At 38.1% G+C, this 15,838-nt stretch overlaps 1 protein-coding gene across 4 annotated transcripts in view; it reads right to left on the bottom strand.

Annotated features, from left to right (window-relative positions):
• Positions 1-15,838, bottom strand: part of PIGN (phosphatidylinositol glycan anchor biosynthesis class N) — a 100,745-nt gene that overhangs the window by 12,260 nt on the left and 72,647 nt on the right. For 3 of the 4 annotated variants that reach the window (XM_039721933.1, XM_039721950.1, XM_039721956.1), the window contains exons 20-26: positions 13,698-13,806; positions 10,083-10,185; positions 7,620-7,722; positions 5,373-5,459; positions 2,621-2,676; positions 2,085-2,160; positions 737-810 (exon numbers count right to left, since the gene is read on the bottom strand). In XM_039721933.1, coding sequence (XP_039577867.1) covers positions 737-810; positions 2,085-2,160; positions 2,621-2,676; positions 5,373-5,459; positions 7,620-7,722; positions 10,083-10,185; positions 13,698-13,806 — 608 coding nt within the window. The remainder of the gene's footprint in view (positions 1-736; positions 811-2,084; positions 2,161-2,620; positions 2,677-5,372; positions 5,460-7,619; positions 7,723-10,082; positions 10,186-13,697; positions 13,807-15,838) is intronic. The other variant, XM_039721942.1, reaches the window with a different exon arrangement.

Raw genomic sequence — 15,838 nt, forward strand, 5'->3', positions numbered from 1 at the left:
CAGGGCTGACAGGGACCTCCTCCATCTCAGCACCATCCATAATATCACACGATGAGCGGAGGATTCAGTCATGTGCACCGGGTCTGCTGAATGGGGTGAGCAGGGCTAACAGAATAAAAGTCCTGAGAGAGGTAAAACATGTTTCAAGTCTGGATACAGCACTCCATGAGGCTGGGCATCCATACTCTGAAAAGTCCTTAGAGATAGGGAAAGGACTGGCAGCCATCTGCTCCTACTGCAAAAAAATATGTAATACTGAACACATCTGGGAAGCACTGAACTGCAATGCAAGGGCATCCAGTGCCTTTTTTTTTTTAATGCTATTTGTGGTGAGGTCAGCACTACAAAGCTATACATGGGTTACATTACAAATGGGCTATTTAAAAAATACTATGCTCTAGGCAGAGATGCAGTATAAAGTAAAAATCAGACTTTAAATTCTGCTATTTTTTAACATTATGGAGAAAAAATGGTCTGTGTATTGTTAACAAAGAATATTAAATATCTGATGGTTTCAGACAAGGCCAACACTTCAATTTATACTCATTTATTACTAAGGAAAAAAACCCTGAACTTGCAGAAATCAATGAACAAAACCCCAAGCCCTAATAACAAATAAAAGCAACAATAAGATCTAATTATTTTTTTTAAATTCGCATTGAGATTTGAAAATTTTGAATTCCTCCAAAATAGATTTGAAACCCTTACTAATGCAGAAATACAGCATGTAATGTACCTCTTAGAAGACAGCTGTGTTGTGACTTGAACAGCTTCGAAAGCACATGATACCAGAACAAACGGGATTGCAACCTGTTCAAAACACAAGCTACATTTTGGCTTACAGTCATATTTACAAAAAATCTGGGTAGGTTGTGGAAACATTTTCCTGTTTTTGAAATTATCACAGAATGGGTGTGTCACAAAATAAAATATTGGCTAGACAGGGTAGAAAATAATTTTGCAGGGAATATTTTCAGTTAATTAATAAAAACCCCTTTCCATGCTCATAGCTGAACTGCAGTACAATAAGCCATGAGTTAATATTGAAATTTATAACTAAAGCATATCCTCATTTCATTTATCCATTTAGCACTAGTGATAAATACTTCAACAAGGCTAGAAGACAGAACTATTCAGATCCAGCATCTCATATGACTGGCTGCAGAGTTTCAAGTGTAAAGGACAATCTCATCACAAAAAAGTCTGAATAGAGAAGGCATTCAATAAGGCAAGGGTCACACTACCCCTCCAGAGCCAAGTCAAGCAAATGTAAATGGTTCAGTAAATTAAGAACAAAACAAACTAGAAAACATGAATGCGGCCTTTTGCTCTTTCCAAAATTGATTTGCAATCCTTATGTTAGCAGTGTATAAAACCTGACTGTTGGCATCCAGAAGGTTTGCACTATTGATCTGTGTCCTGTAGGCAATGTGCAGTGTACCTGTAACTTCAGTCTGCTTTCTCTGGACAGAAACAGCAGAAAAGTAGTGGTAGAAAATACTGTTTATTTTACTAATAACAAGTAGATTGAGTGTCTCTCCTCTGGCAGATCCTTTACTCAAATACTAGAAAAGAGCTGCCACACCTTGCCTTTGCCTTGTAAACCACAAGTGCAATCCAATCTCTGACAGACTATTAAAAAATAGAGAAAATAATGGCCATTGTAAAATGATAACCTAATCAGTAGAACATTCAATACCTCTATTTAATGTAATATAGAGCTAATTATATATATACATATATATATCCTCAATGTTTCTGTTGATATTATACTACAGGAAAAGCTTATAACTTTAATAATTTTTAAAGTACTTACAACAATTGAAATTTCCATTTTAATACAATAAACTGACCCAGTGCTGTTAAATTACACTTCCCCACACTTCAGCTTCTCTTGGAAAACCAAATGATCTCTCTAGAAACACTACAAAGGCTGAAAGCTTCACACGTGGTTAAGAAGCCTAATGAAGCTCATATATATACACATATGTTCTTTTGTGAATTGCAAAGTAACAACCATGTATGTGATATGTTATTTATTCCACAGTTCTCTGAGAAAATCTAACCAAGCTAAGATTACTAACCTTCAGTAAAAGCAAGCCTCCCATCATGAAAGGACTGAACACAGTCAAGAAACAATAGACAGAAGCAGGATCAAAACTAGAGAAACATGAAAAAGACATTACATATCTTTGAAATGGCATTTTACATTTAAAAAACCCCAGCCTTTAATTACCCTGTAATACACTGGGTTGTATATACATTTTTAAACAAGGCTTCCAATTTTATCTTCTCTTGATGAAATATTAAATCAGCAGGGACTGCCAACCTCACCTGTCTTTCTCTGATTGTGTTTTTCAAGGTGCCATACTGTTGGTGGGCAACCAAGCTCTCTGCTCATCCTGATAGCATCTAATGGAATTGAGACAGCCTCACCACCAACAAGCTCAGGCTTTTAGGGTAGATGTTACAGAGAGCAAAAACAAAATAAATTGTTATCTCTCCACTGATTACTGCTTTGATTCTTCTGCCCTGATTTTGCTAACTAAATTTACATTTAGTACATCAACTACAGGAAGAATTTTTTGTACTGTGTCTCAAATTAATTAATAAAATTTACCTGTTAATAGAAGCTATGTTTCCAGTGCCAAAAAAGGCTGTCACTATGAAGAAAACCTAGATGTATTTAAGGAAAATACACTAAATAAAAAAAATAAAGGCCACATTTCTCCTCCTTCACTCCAATTTACTTTCAAAATCTATCATGAAACCACAAGAAGCTGTTCCACTGCTACAGGTTTACAGCACATTAAGAAATCCAAAGTATTTTCTAGCTCTACCCTAGATATCATACACAACTATACCAATTTTAAAAGACATACTGCCTAGGTAAGGTTTTAGAGCCTGTCTTGAGGCCCTTGTAAGAAAGCTGCAGCTGGCTTTTTGGGTCTCTGCCTAGCAAGATAGGAACATCCCTGGACCACAAACCCAGCAATGCATTCAAAGACATGCTTTTGCAGGAAGTAATGGCACAGGCATGTGTTCTGCACACAAAAGAGATGGCTTTATTGAGGAACTGGCAATGGAAGAGGTTCCTTTATTGAGGAACCGACCTCTTAAAAATGCTAGAAGTTCCTATGCTATCCTTACAACAGATTTTTTTTGTCCAAAGATTATGCTGAGTCTATCCATAGCAATATGGGGCTTCCATTTTATCCTCACTTGAGGGAGGAGGACTCCAGCAGTATCTGTACAGCTAGAAGCTTTTTCATAAACACTCTCTTTTCATCCAGATAAAAACTTGCTACTACATGAGCCCATAAATGGTATTTTTCTTGCTCCTGAGCTCACTGGAACCCATTATAGCTCATATGGCTTCAGGTGAAGAATGGTTTTTAACTTATTTTGCATAAGGCACAGGGTCATAAGTCAGTGAGGATGGGCTGCAGTTGCCAGAGCTCCCTCTGGTCCTTTTGCTCCTGTTATAGCTTCTGCACTGGATCATTTAGATCTCTCAATAAACAATTTGTTACCAACTGTTCAGTAGAATCGTTGGGATTCTGCATGCAATATTTTGGAAGGATTAGGTCAGCATAACTGGAGAAATCAGGCTTCCCAAGAGTACCACATCATTTCAAGTTCCCTAACACGGCAGTCTAACAGCCTAGCACAGTCCTGCCGGTTGAGATTTATAAGAGCAGGTCTGCAATAAAACAAACAAGAAAATACCAGTAACACACAGGTCTAATCAAAATGCTAAGCACGAGCAAGCTGAATCTTTTCCTCAAAGACCAGGCTTTGTGATTTCTCAGCAGATGCCAGCTACTGGGCCCAATATAGGAGCCCTGGGACAACCTTAAGGCACACACAGCTCAGAGTCACAGTTGCAGTACGACTGCTCTAGCAGAAAAGGTTTCTCCTCTAATATAACTATTTCTATACATTAAACAGCATTTAAATTTTAAAAAGACACATGGTTTGAGCAGACAAAGGAGATCTGCAAATTGGTTGTTTTTTCAAGAGCTGAGCAAAACATACTCAAGTGTTTTAAAGTAGTGCTCACTTGTGGGGCAGTGTGAGGAGCAGAAAAGGTCTTGACTCTGTGCAAGCACTGAGTTATCAACGCTGCTGTCATCACAAATGCAAAACAAAGCCTCACACTAGCTACCATGAAGAAAATTAACTCCAGCCAAAACCAGCATAGCTACATTCCAGTGTTAAAGAAGTACTATGTTGTCGCTTTAAAAAATACAGTTGGATTAGTTGATTTATTTTTACTAGTATTTAGTAACTGACAGCAGTAGCTTTACTAAAGTTAGCATATTTTTTGTTAAAGTAGCAAATGAAATTGATGCATTTATTGCAAGGTCTCAACTCCTTTTAGGTATACTAAAGCAAAGACAAACATCAAGCATCTAGCAAATAGTTTTGCCTTCTTTCTTAGCATTAACCTGCCTTCTTAAATTGGTATCTGTTACACTTTCTCTGCTGCAGGCTCCTAATGTCCAACAACACAGTTCAAAATTCTAAAAGCATGGACTCTGTGACTGTGACCCACCCTCTCAGATCTGGTTATCTGACAAACTATAAAGCCTGGTTTTGTAGGAACCAGAATTAAGACAACTTCCTCCCCAGATACTCACCTGCACAAAACCCCTCTGTGCTCTAGACTAGCTCAATTTCTCTCCCATTTGCCCATCCATCTTCCTTGCTACCAAACAGCTCTCACTTAATTGCAGTCCCACAATGAAAGAGAAAAATCATACTGTTATCAATGTACACTATTAAAAAAAATTACCTGCAGATTACCTGCAGTGAACACAAACTAACTGCTATGTTAGTGAACAAACAGCTCTTCCCTCCTAAGACCATATAATTTCTATCAGCAGAAATCACTTAAGATATAAATAATTCTAGGCCAGATTCTGGGAACATGTTTCACTATGACCCTGCAGGAACTTTTCTTCTTGCTTCATCTTCCTGATACCTAACATCTGCTTCCTAACACATTGCCATGCTCTAAAAATGAGAATAACTTTAATATTAATCACCTATTTCAACTGATTTGTGAAGGTGAGCAAATTCCCTCCAGCCAAAATGAAGTCAAACAAAACCAAACTGATAACTCCTCAGAAGAAAATTTACCTCATCTGCAATGGCCATAAGTGGGCAAAGAGTCAGATTCTAAAACTGCATTTTTAACTACTTGATAAAATGCATAATGTACAAGACCATTGCCTTTTGAGCAATATGAGTCAAATCATCTTTACCAGCTTCTGTTCTCAGTGAGTACCAGGCTACAAATTTGGACTGCAGGTCCTTTTGAAACCTTTTTTTTTTGCCCTGAAGTGCAGCAACCAACCAAAGGATACAAAGAAGAAGGACCTCCGGACATCATCCAGGTGGAGCTGTCGAAACTGAGTTATATCCATAGTACAGGTGAAGTTGAAAACAGCAAGCTGGAAAGACAGCAGAAGGAATCAACACCAAATATGAACTAATGGACTTTGACAGAGCCACTATATTTTTACTGAAATGAATGAGAAATAAACCTACTTCCCTATTGCCTGTTATTAGAGTATTATAATAAGGACTGCAAACATTTCTCATGTTTTCATTATACTTTACTGAATTAATGAATCTGCCAGAAAGACTGTACAAGTGAGATGATCAAATGAACAGTGAAGCTTCCGCTGTTATCTACACTAAAAATTAACTTCTATGCATTAGACTTATAACCATCTTTTTCATCAGAAATATTCCTCCTACACACATACTCTTCCACTGCTCACATGAATATATGGATAAAGATCCTCAGAAATAAAAGACTGCAATTATCCTCATTTGACTTATTTTGTGAGTGAAAATAGTAAAATACTCTCCGTCTCCTCTACTCAGCTCTCTACACAATATCACTTGACTTGAAGAGAAATTATCTTCATGGCATTTAAGAGGTCAGAGAACTCCTTTACATTGGGAAAAAGAAAAAAATCAAGTAATAGACATTCAAGACTGATAACATTTTAATTTAAAATAATCTCTCATCATCAGAGAATTGAGCTGCATTATCTAATACAAGATTCACTTTGCAGTATATATTAACAGGCATTCTAGGAATGATATTTTCTAATGTAAATATAGGAAGCAGGGGTAAGCATTATTGTTCATTTCACATGAAATCAAAAGGTTCGAGTGAATGTTGACAAACAGTGAGTGACAAAATATAATTACAGCCTACCTATGTTCTTATGAATTTGCGTTTGATTAGTGAAGTGTTTATCAGTGTTGAATACTACTTTAAATGAATTTTATTTTACAATGAAGAGAACACCAGACCAACAGCAGCTAGTCCAGCATCACAGATGCTTGTAAGAAGATGCAAAAGATAGAGTGGGTTCTAGAGTGGAAGAAAAAATACATCCCACAGATGCTAAACACCTTCAGTCACAATTGTGGCATCACACTAATTATAATTGTGATATTCAGATTCCATCTCTATTGCTTAAGATGCTACAAAATACCATCACACAAATCATAAGTAAAGGCAGCATAAAAATAAAATTATTCCTATTTGTATTTCTCTTTTCTAGCTTTGAATTGGTAAAGCCTGCTCTCTCAAGTTTCAAAACTGTCTTGCTTGTAGGAGCACCACAAAACCACAGTACGTGTCAGGTTCACTCTGGTGACTGTCTTGGCTCAGGTTTCAACCTCCAGGACTTTTCCCTAATTATTATAAGCTGCAAAAGGAAGGAAAGATGTGTACCAACACTCTTCTTCAAGTGACTCTGGCCACTTCCATGCATGTGTAGCCAGGAGGGCTCATCTGGGAGAAGCCAGGGAGAGCTGTGGTGCACACCCACCTGTCTCCAAGGACCCAAACTACTGTAACTGGCACTTTGGATCTGACCAAAACAGAGGCACAGGCCCAGTTTGTTCAACTCTACACCTCACCTAAGAGCTAAGTTGCAGTGTAAGCAGCATGGCCTTTGCAAATTGTTGACAATATACTAAATTTTAAGGTGAAGAAGTTACATTGATTACAAAACTCCCTTTCCTCCTCCAGGCAAATCTGAGAAGGTGCTAGTTCCAAGCTGGTCTCCAGTTCCCTGTCAATCTAAACAGAAATAAGTCTCCATCCTTGGCCAAAGAGAGGACAAAGTCAAATTAAGATTTCTAATACTTCCTATGGCTTTTTTCAGAAATCAAATAATTTCATTTCAGCCTCTCACTCACGAATCTGTGATGAGACCAAAAAAGCTACTGCCACATTGCACTTACTCTGAAGAGCTACTGCGTCTTATGATGAATTATCACTGCACTTGACAGAGACAGCTCTGTAGCCTACAGACCATACCACTGCGTCTTAGTAAGCCAGACTGTCTTCCTGCATTCCTAGAAATGGCTCTGATGTGCAATATCTTCCATAACATGAATTACAAATCTTACTTACAAAGTCATATTCCTAGTTCATGAAACAGCTAATACTGGCTTCCCAAACTGAAAAGAAACACGAAGTGTTGCTCTCTGAAAACCACTCAGAATATTTATTACATTCTCAAAAAAAAAGCCCCTCAAATAAGGCTGCTAATTACATTGATAAATCTGTCAAGAGCTGTTACCTTTGGTCTGAGTGAAAGACCATAGTGCTGCAGTGCTTCTTGTTCCATATTTATCCACACAAACATCAAACCAAACAGTGCAAGTGGAAAGAGAGCTTCATATCTGAAAAGTAATGTAATAATCATAGTAAGTGCAATTGCTGACAACTGATCAACATCAAATGCTGACGTGTTTCTTTTCTTTTTTCTTCACACAAAGAATATACCGAGACTTAGTGGCATTTTCCCCCTTCTTTCCCCATTTCCAAATATCCACAGCTGGTTGAATTTTAAAGCCATAAAGTAGTTAAATGGCAAAAGCAGGAGAAACAGAGTTTGCTTCAGCTTTGTCATGTTTTGCATTTTTTTGTTCAAAGTCTGCCACAATGGTGGACGAACACCTTTTTTAATTTTAACAAAACTGGAATAAAGTCAAAAGAAACAAGAAAAAAAACCCCAAACCTATTTGACATTAAATTTTTGTAAAATGGAATATTTCTCAATAAGACCCACTTGGAACTGAGGGCTTACAGTTCAACTTAAACAGCAGCTACAGATGGTGTCTCTTTAGGACCTAATCACACAAACTCATTATGGTGATCCCAGTTTTGTTTTAAGGAAAGACACATCTGTATAATAAAAGGAGCACTACATTTCACTTCAGTGGAATGCTCTTTTCTTCACTGTATTTCAATCCTTCACAAGCACAGCATCAAGTCACACTCTAACCATGGCCACTAAGCTGTTCTAGCTACACCCCCAATCTCTGAGGAGTACTTCTGGCTCCTACAGCACTCAAATTCCAAAGTAAGAACGTATTTATGTGAGAGATTAATACCCCCAGATAACATAAGGGTGTAAAATGAAATTGGATAACATTTAGTTTCTCCAGTTGCACTTTACAGTACCTCCCAGGCTTTTTTCTTTCAGGATAAAATTATAATACTGATACTGACTGTAATACTGATACTGACAAGACTGTAAATGTTTCCCTTTTTATTTTTTCCTTCTTAGACAAACACCTGTTTGTCTAAAAAATAAGGAAATCACTGCAGTCAATCTTGGGATTGCTTCTGCTGGGCTACAAAGCAATTTAAATTGGAATAAAAAATTTTGAATAGACATTTCCATTTTAATTATCAGAACCACAGGCAGCTAAATATGAAGATGAAATAGTTATGCTGTCAATAATAGAAACACTACAGCCCTTATAATGGTCTACACTTGCCTTCAGATTAAATGCCTTCAACAGAGTTGATGACAAGTGGTTGTATGCAACCATGCTTTTAGGCTGGCTTCAGTATTTCCACTAAACCAGCCCTAGAGAGGGGCTGCAATTACCCAGGCAATGTGCTGGGTTATCACTACATGCTAGAAGAGTGCACTGAGGAGAGAAACACTGGACACTTTTGGCACCAGTGCCTCAGGTTTTGTTTTCTTCTTTAAGAATCACTCCAAAATTTTTTCATCTATTTGGACGTTGCAGGAAGCCAGCAGAGAGCTGTCAGCATTTACGTGGTCTGATGCAGGGCCAAAATACAGAGAAGGAGATTGCCAGCCTCAGAGAGAGCAACATTTGTGCTTTATACAGCAGCCAGCACAGGCTAAGAAGGTTGAGTGCAAGAATGTGTGTGCAGTCAGGAGTAACATTAGGATCAAAATCTTAATGGGGAAGTGGGAGGAAGGGGAGGCAGAAGACTGGGGGAAAAAAAAAAAAGAAAGGAGATGCTTCAACTAAAATGAGAGTATCCACAGGAGGCAGCTACTGCAAAATGTCTGCTGCAAGATGTTTTATTCCACTTAATTTTCCAGTGTAATTAAATCCAGAGGATAAGTGGGAGGGGAGGCGGAAAGAACAGTTCCTATACTCCCCATTAATTATGCTCTTAAAAACTACCATGTCTGAGAAAAAAGAAAGGGTTGGCTGACACAGTGTTTTCTTCATTTAAAGCATCAGAGGAATTGACTTTTATCCAAAAAGAAGCAAGGTCTAGTCTTTATGGGAAACAACATCCCTTTGAAAAAAAAAATTACTTCCACAAAAATCTCTCAGAATACAATTTTCCCTCATTTTAGGGCTACCTGTTTCCTGGCACACATCATTTAAGCCATAACTAGACACCAGTGCTGAGCAGCTGTGAGAGATGCTATTTCCTTTTGTTTGTGAGCCGAAAAGCACACGTCTAAACAGTAAAAGGCATAAACTAAACCAGACTTTCTTATTTTGGTGCAAGACTGTTTGAACATACACCCTTCCAGCCACTGCCTTGTCTAGTTGAAAGGAATGTCAACAAACTGTGTTTATAATACAAGGAAGAACATAAAAGGTTCCCTGAAATTTTATTTGGTAAACTAAACAAGGAGATAAATGCTGGAAGCACATGTTACACCTTTAACAGAAATGTGCATGAGATGAAGCAGTTTCAAATATAGTCCTGGATTTTTGTATGTAAAACCAACTCAAACAGAGTAAGAATGAAGTACCCAGTGCTGAGGAGCAGGTAGGTGGACATCAGGGAGAGCAATATGCTGAACAGTCTCTCAAAGAGAAATGTGGGGCTCAGTAGCAGCAACGCTGGGGAAAAAACTGCAATAAAAAGAGATACATCAGTCACAACATGCAAAACATTGCATCCTCAGCAAGATAACTTTCCTCAACTCCTGACATTTTATGTACAGAAATTCAATACAGATCATGTATGACCTTCTATTTTCAGAAGTTAGTTTTGCTAAAGAAAATACAATGTTTGGAATGTTTCACATTCATCAAAAGTAATTTCAGTTCTGTATCATTTTAATTTCTGTCTTTCCATGTCACAGTCTTTATAATTTCTCATTTACTAATGTTAATACATTTTTAAGATGATGTAAAAGCACTACCCTAAAATCCAGTCAAACTTGACTGTTCAATACTACTCTGAAAACCACTTACCACGGCCCTGAGGACCTCTGGCAGCTCCAAAACTGCAGTGACAAAGGCACTGCTCCACTGGATTAGAACCATAGAAAGGCTTGGGTTGGGAGGGACTTTAAAGATCACCTAGTTCCAAACCCCCTGCCATGGGCAGGAACACCTTCCACTGGGACCAGGTTGCCCAGAGCCCCATCCAACCTGGCCTTCTATTCTTTGTAACTAGATTAGGAACTGGGCTACTACAGAAGTGGGCAAAGAGGAAGAAAAACAAGGAAGATGGCCAGGGCTTGAAGAAGGGAAAGGGAGAAGGACAAGCATTGCTGTGATATGATCTTTAAACATGTTTTTTTTTTTAATATGAAAACTGCATGTTTCTAAAAAAGTATGCTGACAAATAACATTCATGTGGTTCTTCATTGCAGTATATGAACTTCACATTACTAAATCAAAGATTGCATTGACACTTAGTCAATATTAATGATCACTCTAAGGAACACAAAACTATAAGATATGCAAAGTACTCCCTTGTGATTATCATCATTGTATCCATTAGTATTCATAGTGAACATATCAATGAAAGAGAGGTGTGGAAGATTTTGAGTCCTGAGGGTCAGTATGTTTTATTTCCTGCCTTTCAGCTTTGGCCACTGCTACACTTACAGAATAAGCAACTTCAAGTGGCTCCAAGAAGGGCCAATTCAAGGAGGAACTCCAGGGACCTCGCTGAAAGTCAGAACAGTTGGAAATAAAATTCAGCATGGTAACTGGCCTCTGTGAATGACACTGAACATATCAGATGTGTATCACTCTGAGTGCAATCATAGATGAGAACAGATGAGTGGCTAGTAGGTGATTATTAGTCTTTCTCTTCCATCTCTGATGCAATACATGAGATATTAATCATAAAAAGATCTGTAGGTTTCTGGCTGACCTACACAAACTTCTGTATATGACCCCTACACACAGTTGTGACACAAATCCCTCAAAAATTAGCAAGTTGCTATGATAAATTCTCAGAGATGAACATTTTAAGACATAATATACATTCATTTAGAAATGTCTGCTAATATTAAGAAGGTTCTGAAGAACATGGGAAGCAATTGAATTATTGTTACACCTCCTGGTTTTGCCTCAATGTTTGCAGTGAAGTACACTGTATGAACCATACAGTGTTACAGCTAAAGCCACTTGGACACAGGCCTACAGGAACCCAGCCATCACGAATTCATTTGCCTGGTTCCTCAAACATCAGTCTTTCTCCAAAAAAACAGAAAAAAATAGGTCAAAGTTTAAATTTAAAGTTAGGCTTCATATTAATCAGGATAAATAGCTGAGAAGGGGGGCAAAAATTCCCTAGGAAACTTCTGAACTATTAATATTATCCTGACACAATAATAAAACAGTATTTTTATGAACAAATCCTGTTAAATGTGTGTTTCTAGTTCTATAAATACACAGAAATGCAAAAAGAGTTCAATAACAGTGCCATTCTTCCACAACTACGCAAAAAGACAAAGAGGAGTTGGACCACCTGTAATCCCACCAACCTTGGAAAAGCTACAGTAGAGTTTGGAACCTTAATTCTTATGGTATCCCGTTTGTGGTACACACTGGCAACAAGGCAGGTGCTAGTTGTAGTTATGGTAATGACATGGCATTTCTCTCCAAGAGGAGTATTGAGGACATGTTGGATGCCTTAGTGTTTTACCTGCTTATTTCTGTGTTTAATTATGGAAAGCAATTTCAGCAAGTACACAAAGCTCCTATCTTGTATATCATATTCACTTAGAATGATTACTTCCAGTCTGAAAGACTTTGCTAAAATATTCAACACTACTGTGGCAGCAAGTAGATATTTTGAGTACCTACAGTTTACTTCACCGTTAGCTTTATTTTTATCATCACCCACAACAAAGAGAATTTTTAATATACTTTTTCCTCATAACTCTAAACCTCTTTGACTGCCTGAATCATCTCTCAGATGAAAAATGTTTTTCTTTCATCCTTACACAGGAGAGAAATATTACCTTTACACTCAATTCCTGCTCCTGTAAGCCAAACAGGACTTCATCGATTTCATTGACTTTACAACTGCGAGAAATTCATCCACACAGAGATCCCCACTTAGCTTAGCAGGCTACAAAGAGTTAGGGGAGCATGATGGAAAGGAAAATGCTCCAAAGAAAAATGCATTACTAAAAAAGCATCGGTCACACACACTGATCACAATCACTGAACTTAATCTTGAATCCATTTGCTCAAACAGAAGCAAGATTGCTAAATCTGACAAGATCTGCTTAAGTTAAAACAATGTCACCAGTACAGGAACGTACAAGACAACCAGCAAGTACATGGGCCACAGTTCTTTCATTAAGTTATGTTTAAATTCCTGATCTCAACTTGTAGCAAAAAGCTGCTATCAAAATTTATATGGGATATGTTTAGCTCTAAAACAAATCTCTCATTTCAGATCACTCAGGGATAAACAATGCTCAACGTTTTTTAATGGAGCCCTACAGAAATTATTTTATAGCTGAAATATGAAAGGTATTGCTTCACTGTATTCCAGAAGTCTAGTAACAATTCCATTTGCTCTGTTTAATCACACTAAGATTTTTGAGTGATGAAAAATTCATCGACTTGCAAACTGCTTTTTTCTTTAATATTACATACTAACAGATACCAAACATATACTATCATAATTATTTCACAGGTGTTTTGCAAAGCAGCTCTCAAAATCACTTCCACAAGGGTCACTGCTATCTGCTGAAGCTTCAAGTTTACATTGAATTACAGCAACAACCTTTGGTCATTTCCCTGTGCTCAACTGGATTGATGGCAGAACATCTCAGATCGTCCATATCCAGCTCCAAGTGAAACAAAAAGGGCATTTATGCCATTTATCCCTAAAAGTAGTCTTCAAAATATTCAGAACACTAAAAATAGAAGATAAAGCTATTTGTAAATCAAAGGTATTTTTTCATTTTATCACAAAGTTACAAAGGACAATTATTTCAGAAGACTAACACATATCTCAAAAAAACTCACTTAGGAAAGCAAACATACAGAATTACCAGCAGTCAGATAAAGGAAAATACGTTAATGAAGAAGTGACATCATCCCCCACACAGTCCCAGACTCCACAAACTGCCAGCATAAAAGTTTGAGAGGGAAGATTTTCTTACCTAGTGTCATCCAGCTAATAATTTGATTCATTACAGGTAATCCCTGCTTGATCTTAAGACTGTTATGGGTACTGCCCACAACATATGTCGAAAGTGCAACACTGAACATCTAGAAAGAAGAAATCAGGCAAAGAAACACAAAATTAATGTATGGATCTCTGCCATTCCATCCTAAATACGTAAATATGCTTTAGAGTTGCATAAACACCTCATCTGAATCACCACAAGAACAGGAAGTCAAAGACAGTATCAGAATTTATAACTTTTTATAACTTACAATTACTGACTTTTAAAACCTTCTATCTAGATTACTTTTTATTATCATTCTTGTTGTTTATTTGTGCTATTTTAGAATAGTAGCCACAAGTGACCTGGACCAATGATTTGCTATGCTATGCTCTTTGTCAAGAGTAACTATTTAAACATGCCTGCAATCCACAGAAAACACAAGCCCCCAGTCCTTCAAGGGGCGCTTGTCCTCAAACAGCAGCCACAAAGAACAAGCAGAGCCTTTGGCTTTGCTGCAGAATCGGGTACAGGGAGAAGGGGAAGGGTCCTGGAAGTAGACAAGCAGCAGCAGAACAAATTGGAAGTGGCTTTTAGGAGATGGAAAGAAGCTGTTGGGTTTTTTGCCCCCCAACTGAATTGACTGAACCACCTGAAGCAGAACCCTTGGCTTTGCAGAAGCAGAGAAGTTGGAGAGGTTTTTTTCTTTGACTAATTCGAGACACCATTCAGTCATCAAGTACGTGCAAAAAACCTTTCGAAAATTACCCCATGAGTCAGTTATTTTTGAAAGGTGACAATTATCCAAGAAAATGCTTGAGCCAAGTTTTCAATTACTGCTATTTATTCACAACTCTGCAGTTCCACTAAAAGGCAAATCAAGCATGCACAGTACTTTGCAAACACGTGCTTTAAAACTGCATTACAAGATGTAATTGCAGTCGTGCCTTTTCAGTGCAACTACACCATTCACATCCATCACTTTGTACCATGTGAATAGCTGCTATTTCCCTGCTAGACTGCAGTGATACCTAGTGGGATCAGCCCAGACGATACATTTAGCATCAGCATTCTTTTCTGACAAGTTTCACAGGTGCTCAGTATCTACTACTTCTATTTAATTTCAGGCCACAAGAACATATACCTTATATTTCTCTGCAACATCAATACACAAGGTCAAAACATTAGGCATCCAAAAGCTCAGGGAATTTTTGACCTCAGATATTTTATTTTGGACACTTTTGTTGCTATATTTGGGCCCTTTGATAGACATTATCAAGTTTTTTGGTATCATGAGCTCTGGTAATTCCTCCAATATCCCCTAGACACTGTTGAAGTCACTTTGCACTGACTCTGTGTCACCCTCCATAATATATACTGTGCCTTGGAAGACTTGTGATGACCTGGGAACATTAGTAAGCACAAGGAACTGCTGCTAAATCCATGCCAGCGTCCAGGGAAGGGCTCAGCAAGTGCTCTTGAGAATCTGTGTTCACATTTTAAGTAACGTTCAAACTGGTCTTGGCTTTCACCAACACTTCCAAGACCGTGGAACTGAGCAGAAGAAACTTGCAGAGGCAAACTGAGCTAAGAATCTGTCTCCCGCCATCCTTCAAAACCCTCTCCGATGTTCAGAGAAAATTCTTGAACAACTTAAGAGCAGGTCTCAGACACACACACCTGTAGGTGACACAGCTACAAAGAAGAAACCAAGGGTGACACCTGCAGTCCCCACACTGCCAGCCACTCCGGCTGGGAGCTCTCCTAAGCACCCTAAGGACCCATAGGGAGAATGGCAGGGAACCAGCATCATCAGGTGGCCACAAGGCTGGCTGAAACACCTTTCCTGTCCCCTGGCTCCATCAGAATGACATGGATTCCTACTGTTGACTTCTATTTTAAACAACATGTAGATGTTGCACTTAGGAACATCTGGCCACAAGGCTGGTTGAAACACCTTTCCTGTCCCCTGGTTCCATCAGAATGACATGGTTTCCCTACTGTTGACTTCTATTTTAAACAACATGTAGATGTTGCACTTAGGAACATTGTTTAGTGGTGATCTTGGCAGTGTTAGGTTAATGGCTAGACTTGATCTTACAGGTCTTTTTCAACCAAAATTATTCCAAAATTCT

Source organism: Passer montanus, unplaced genomic scaffold, assembly GCF_014805655.1.
Source record: "Passer montanus isolate IOZ18808 unplaced genomic scaffold, ASM1480565v1 scaffold107, whole genome shotgun sequence".
Taxonomy (NCBI): Eukaryota; Metazoa; Chordata; class Aves; order Passeriformes; family Passeridae; genus Passer; species Passer montanus.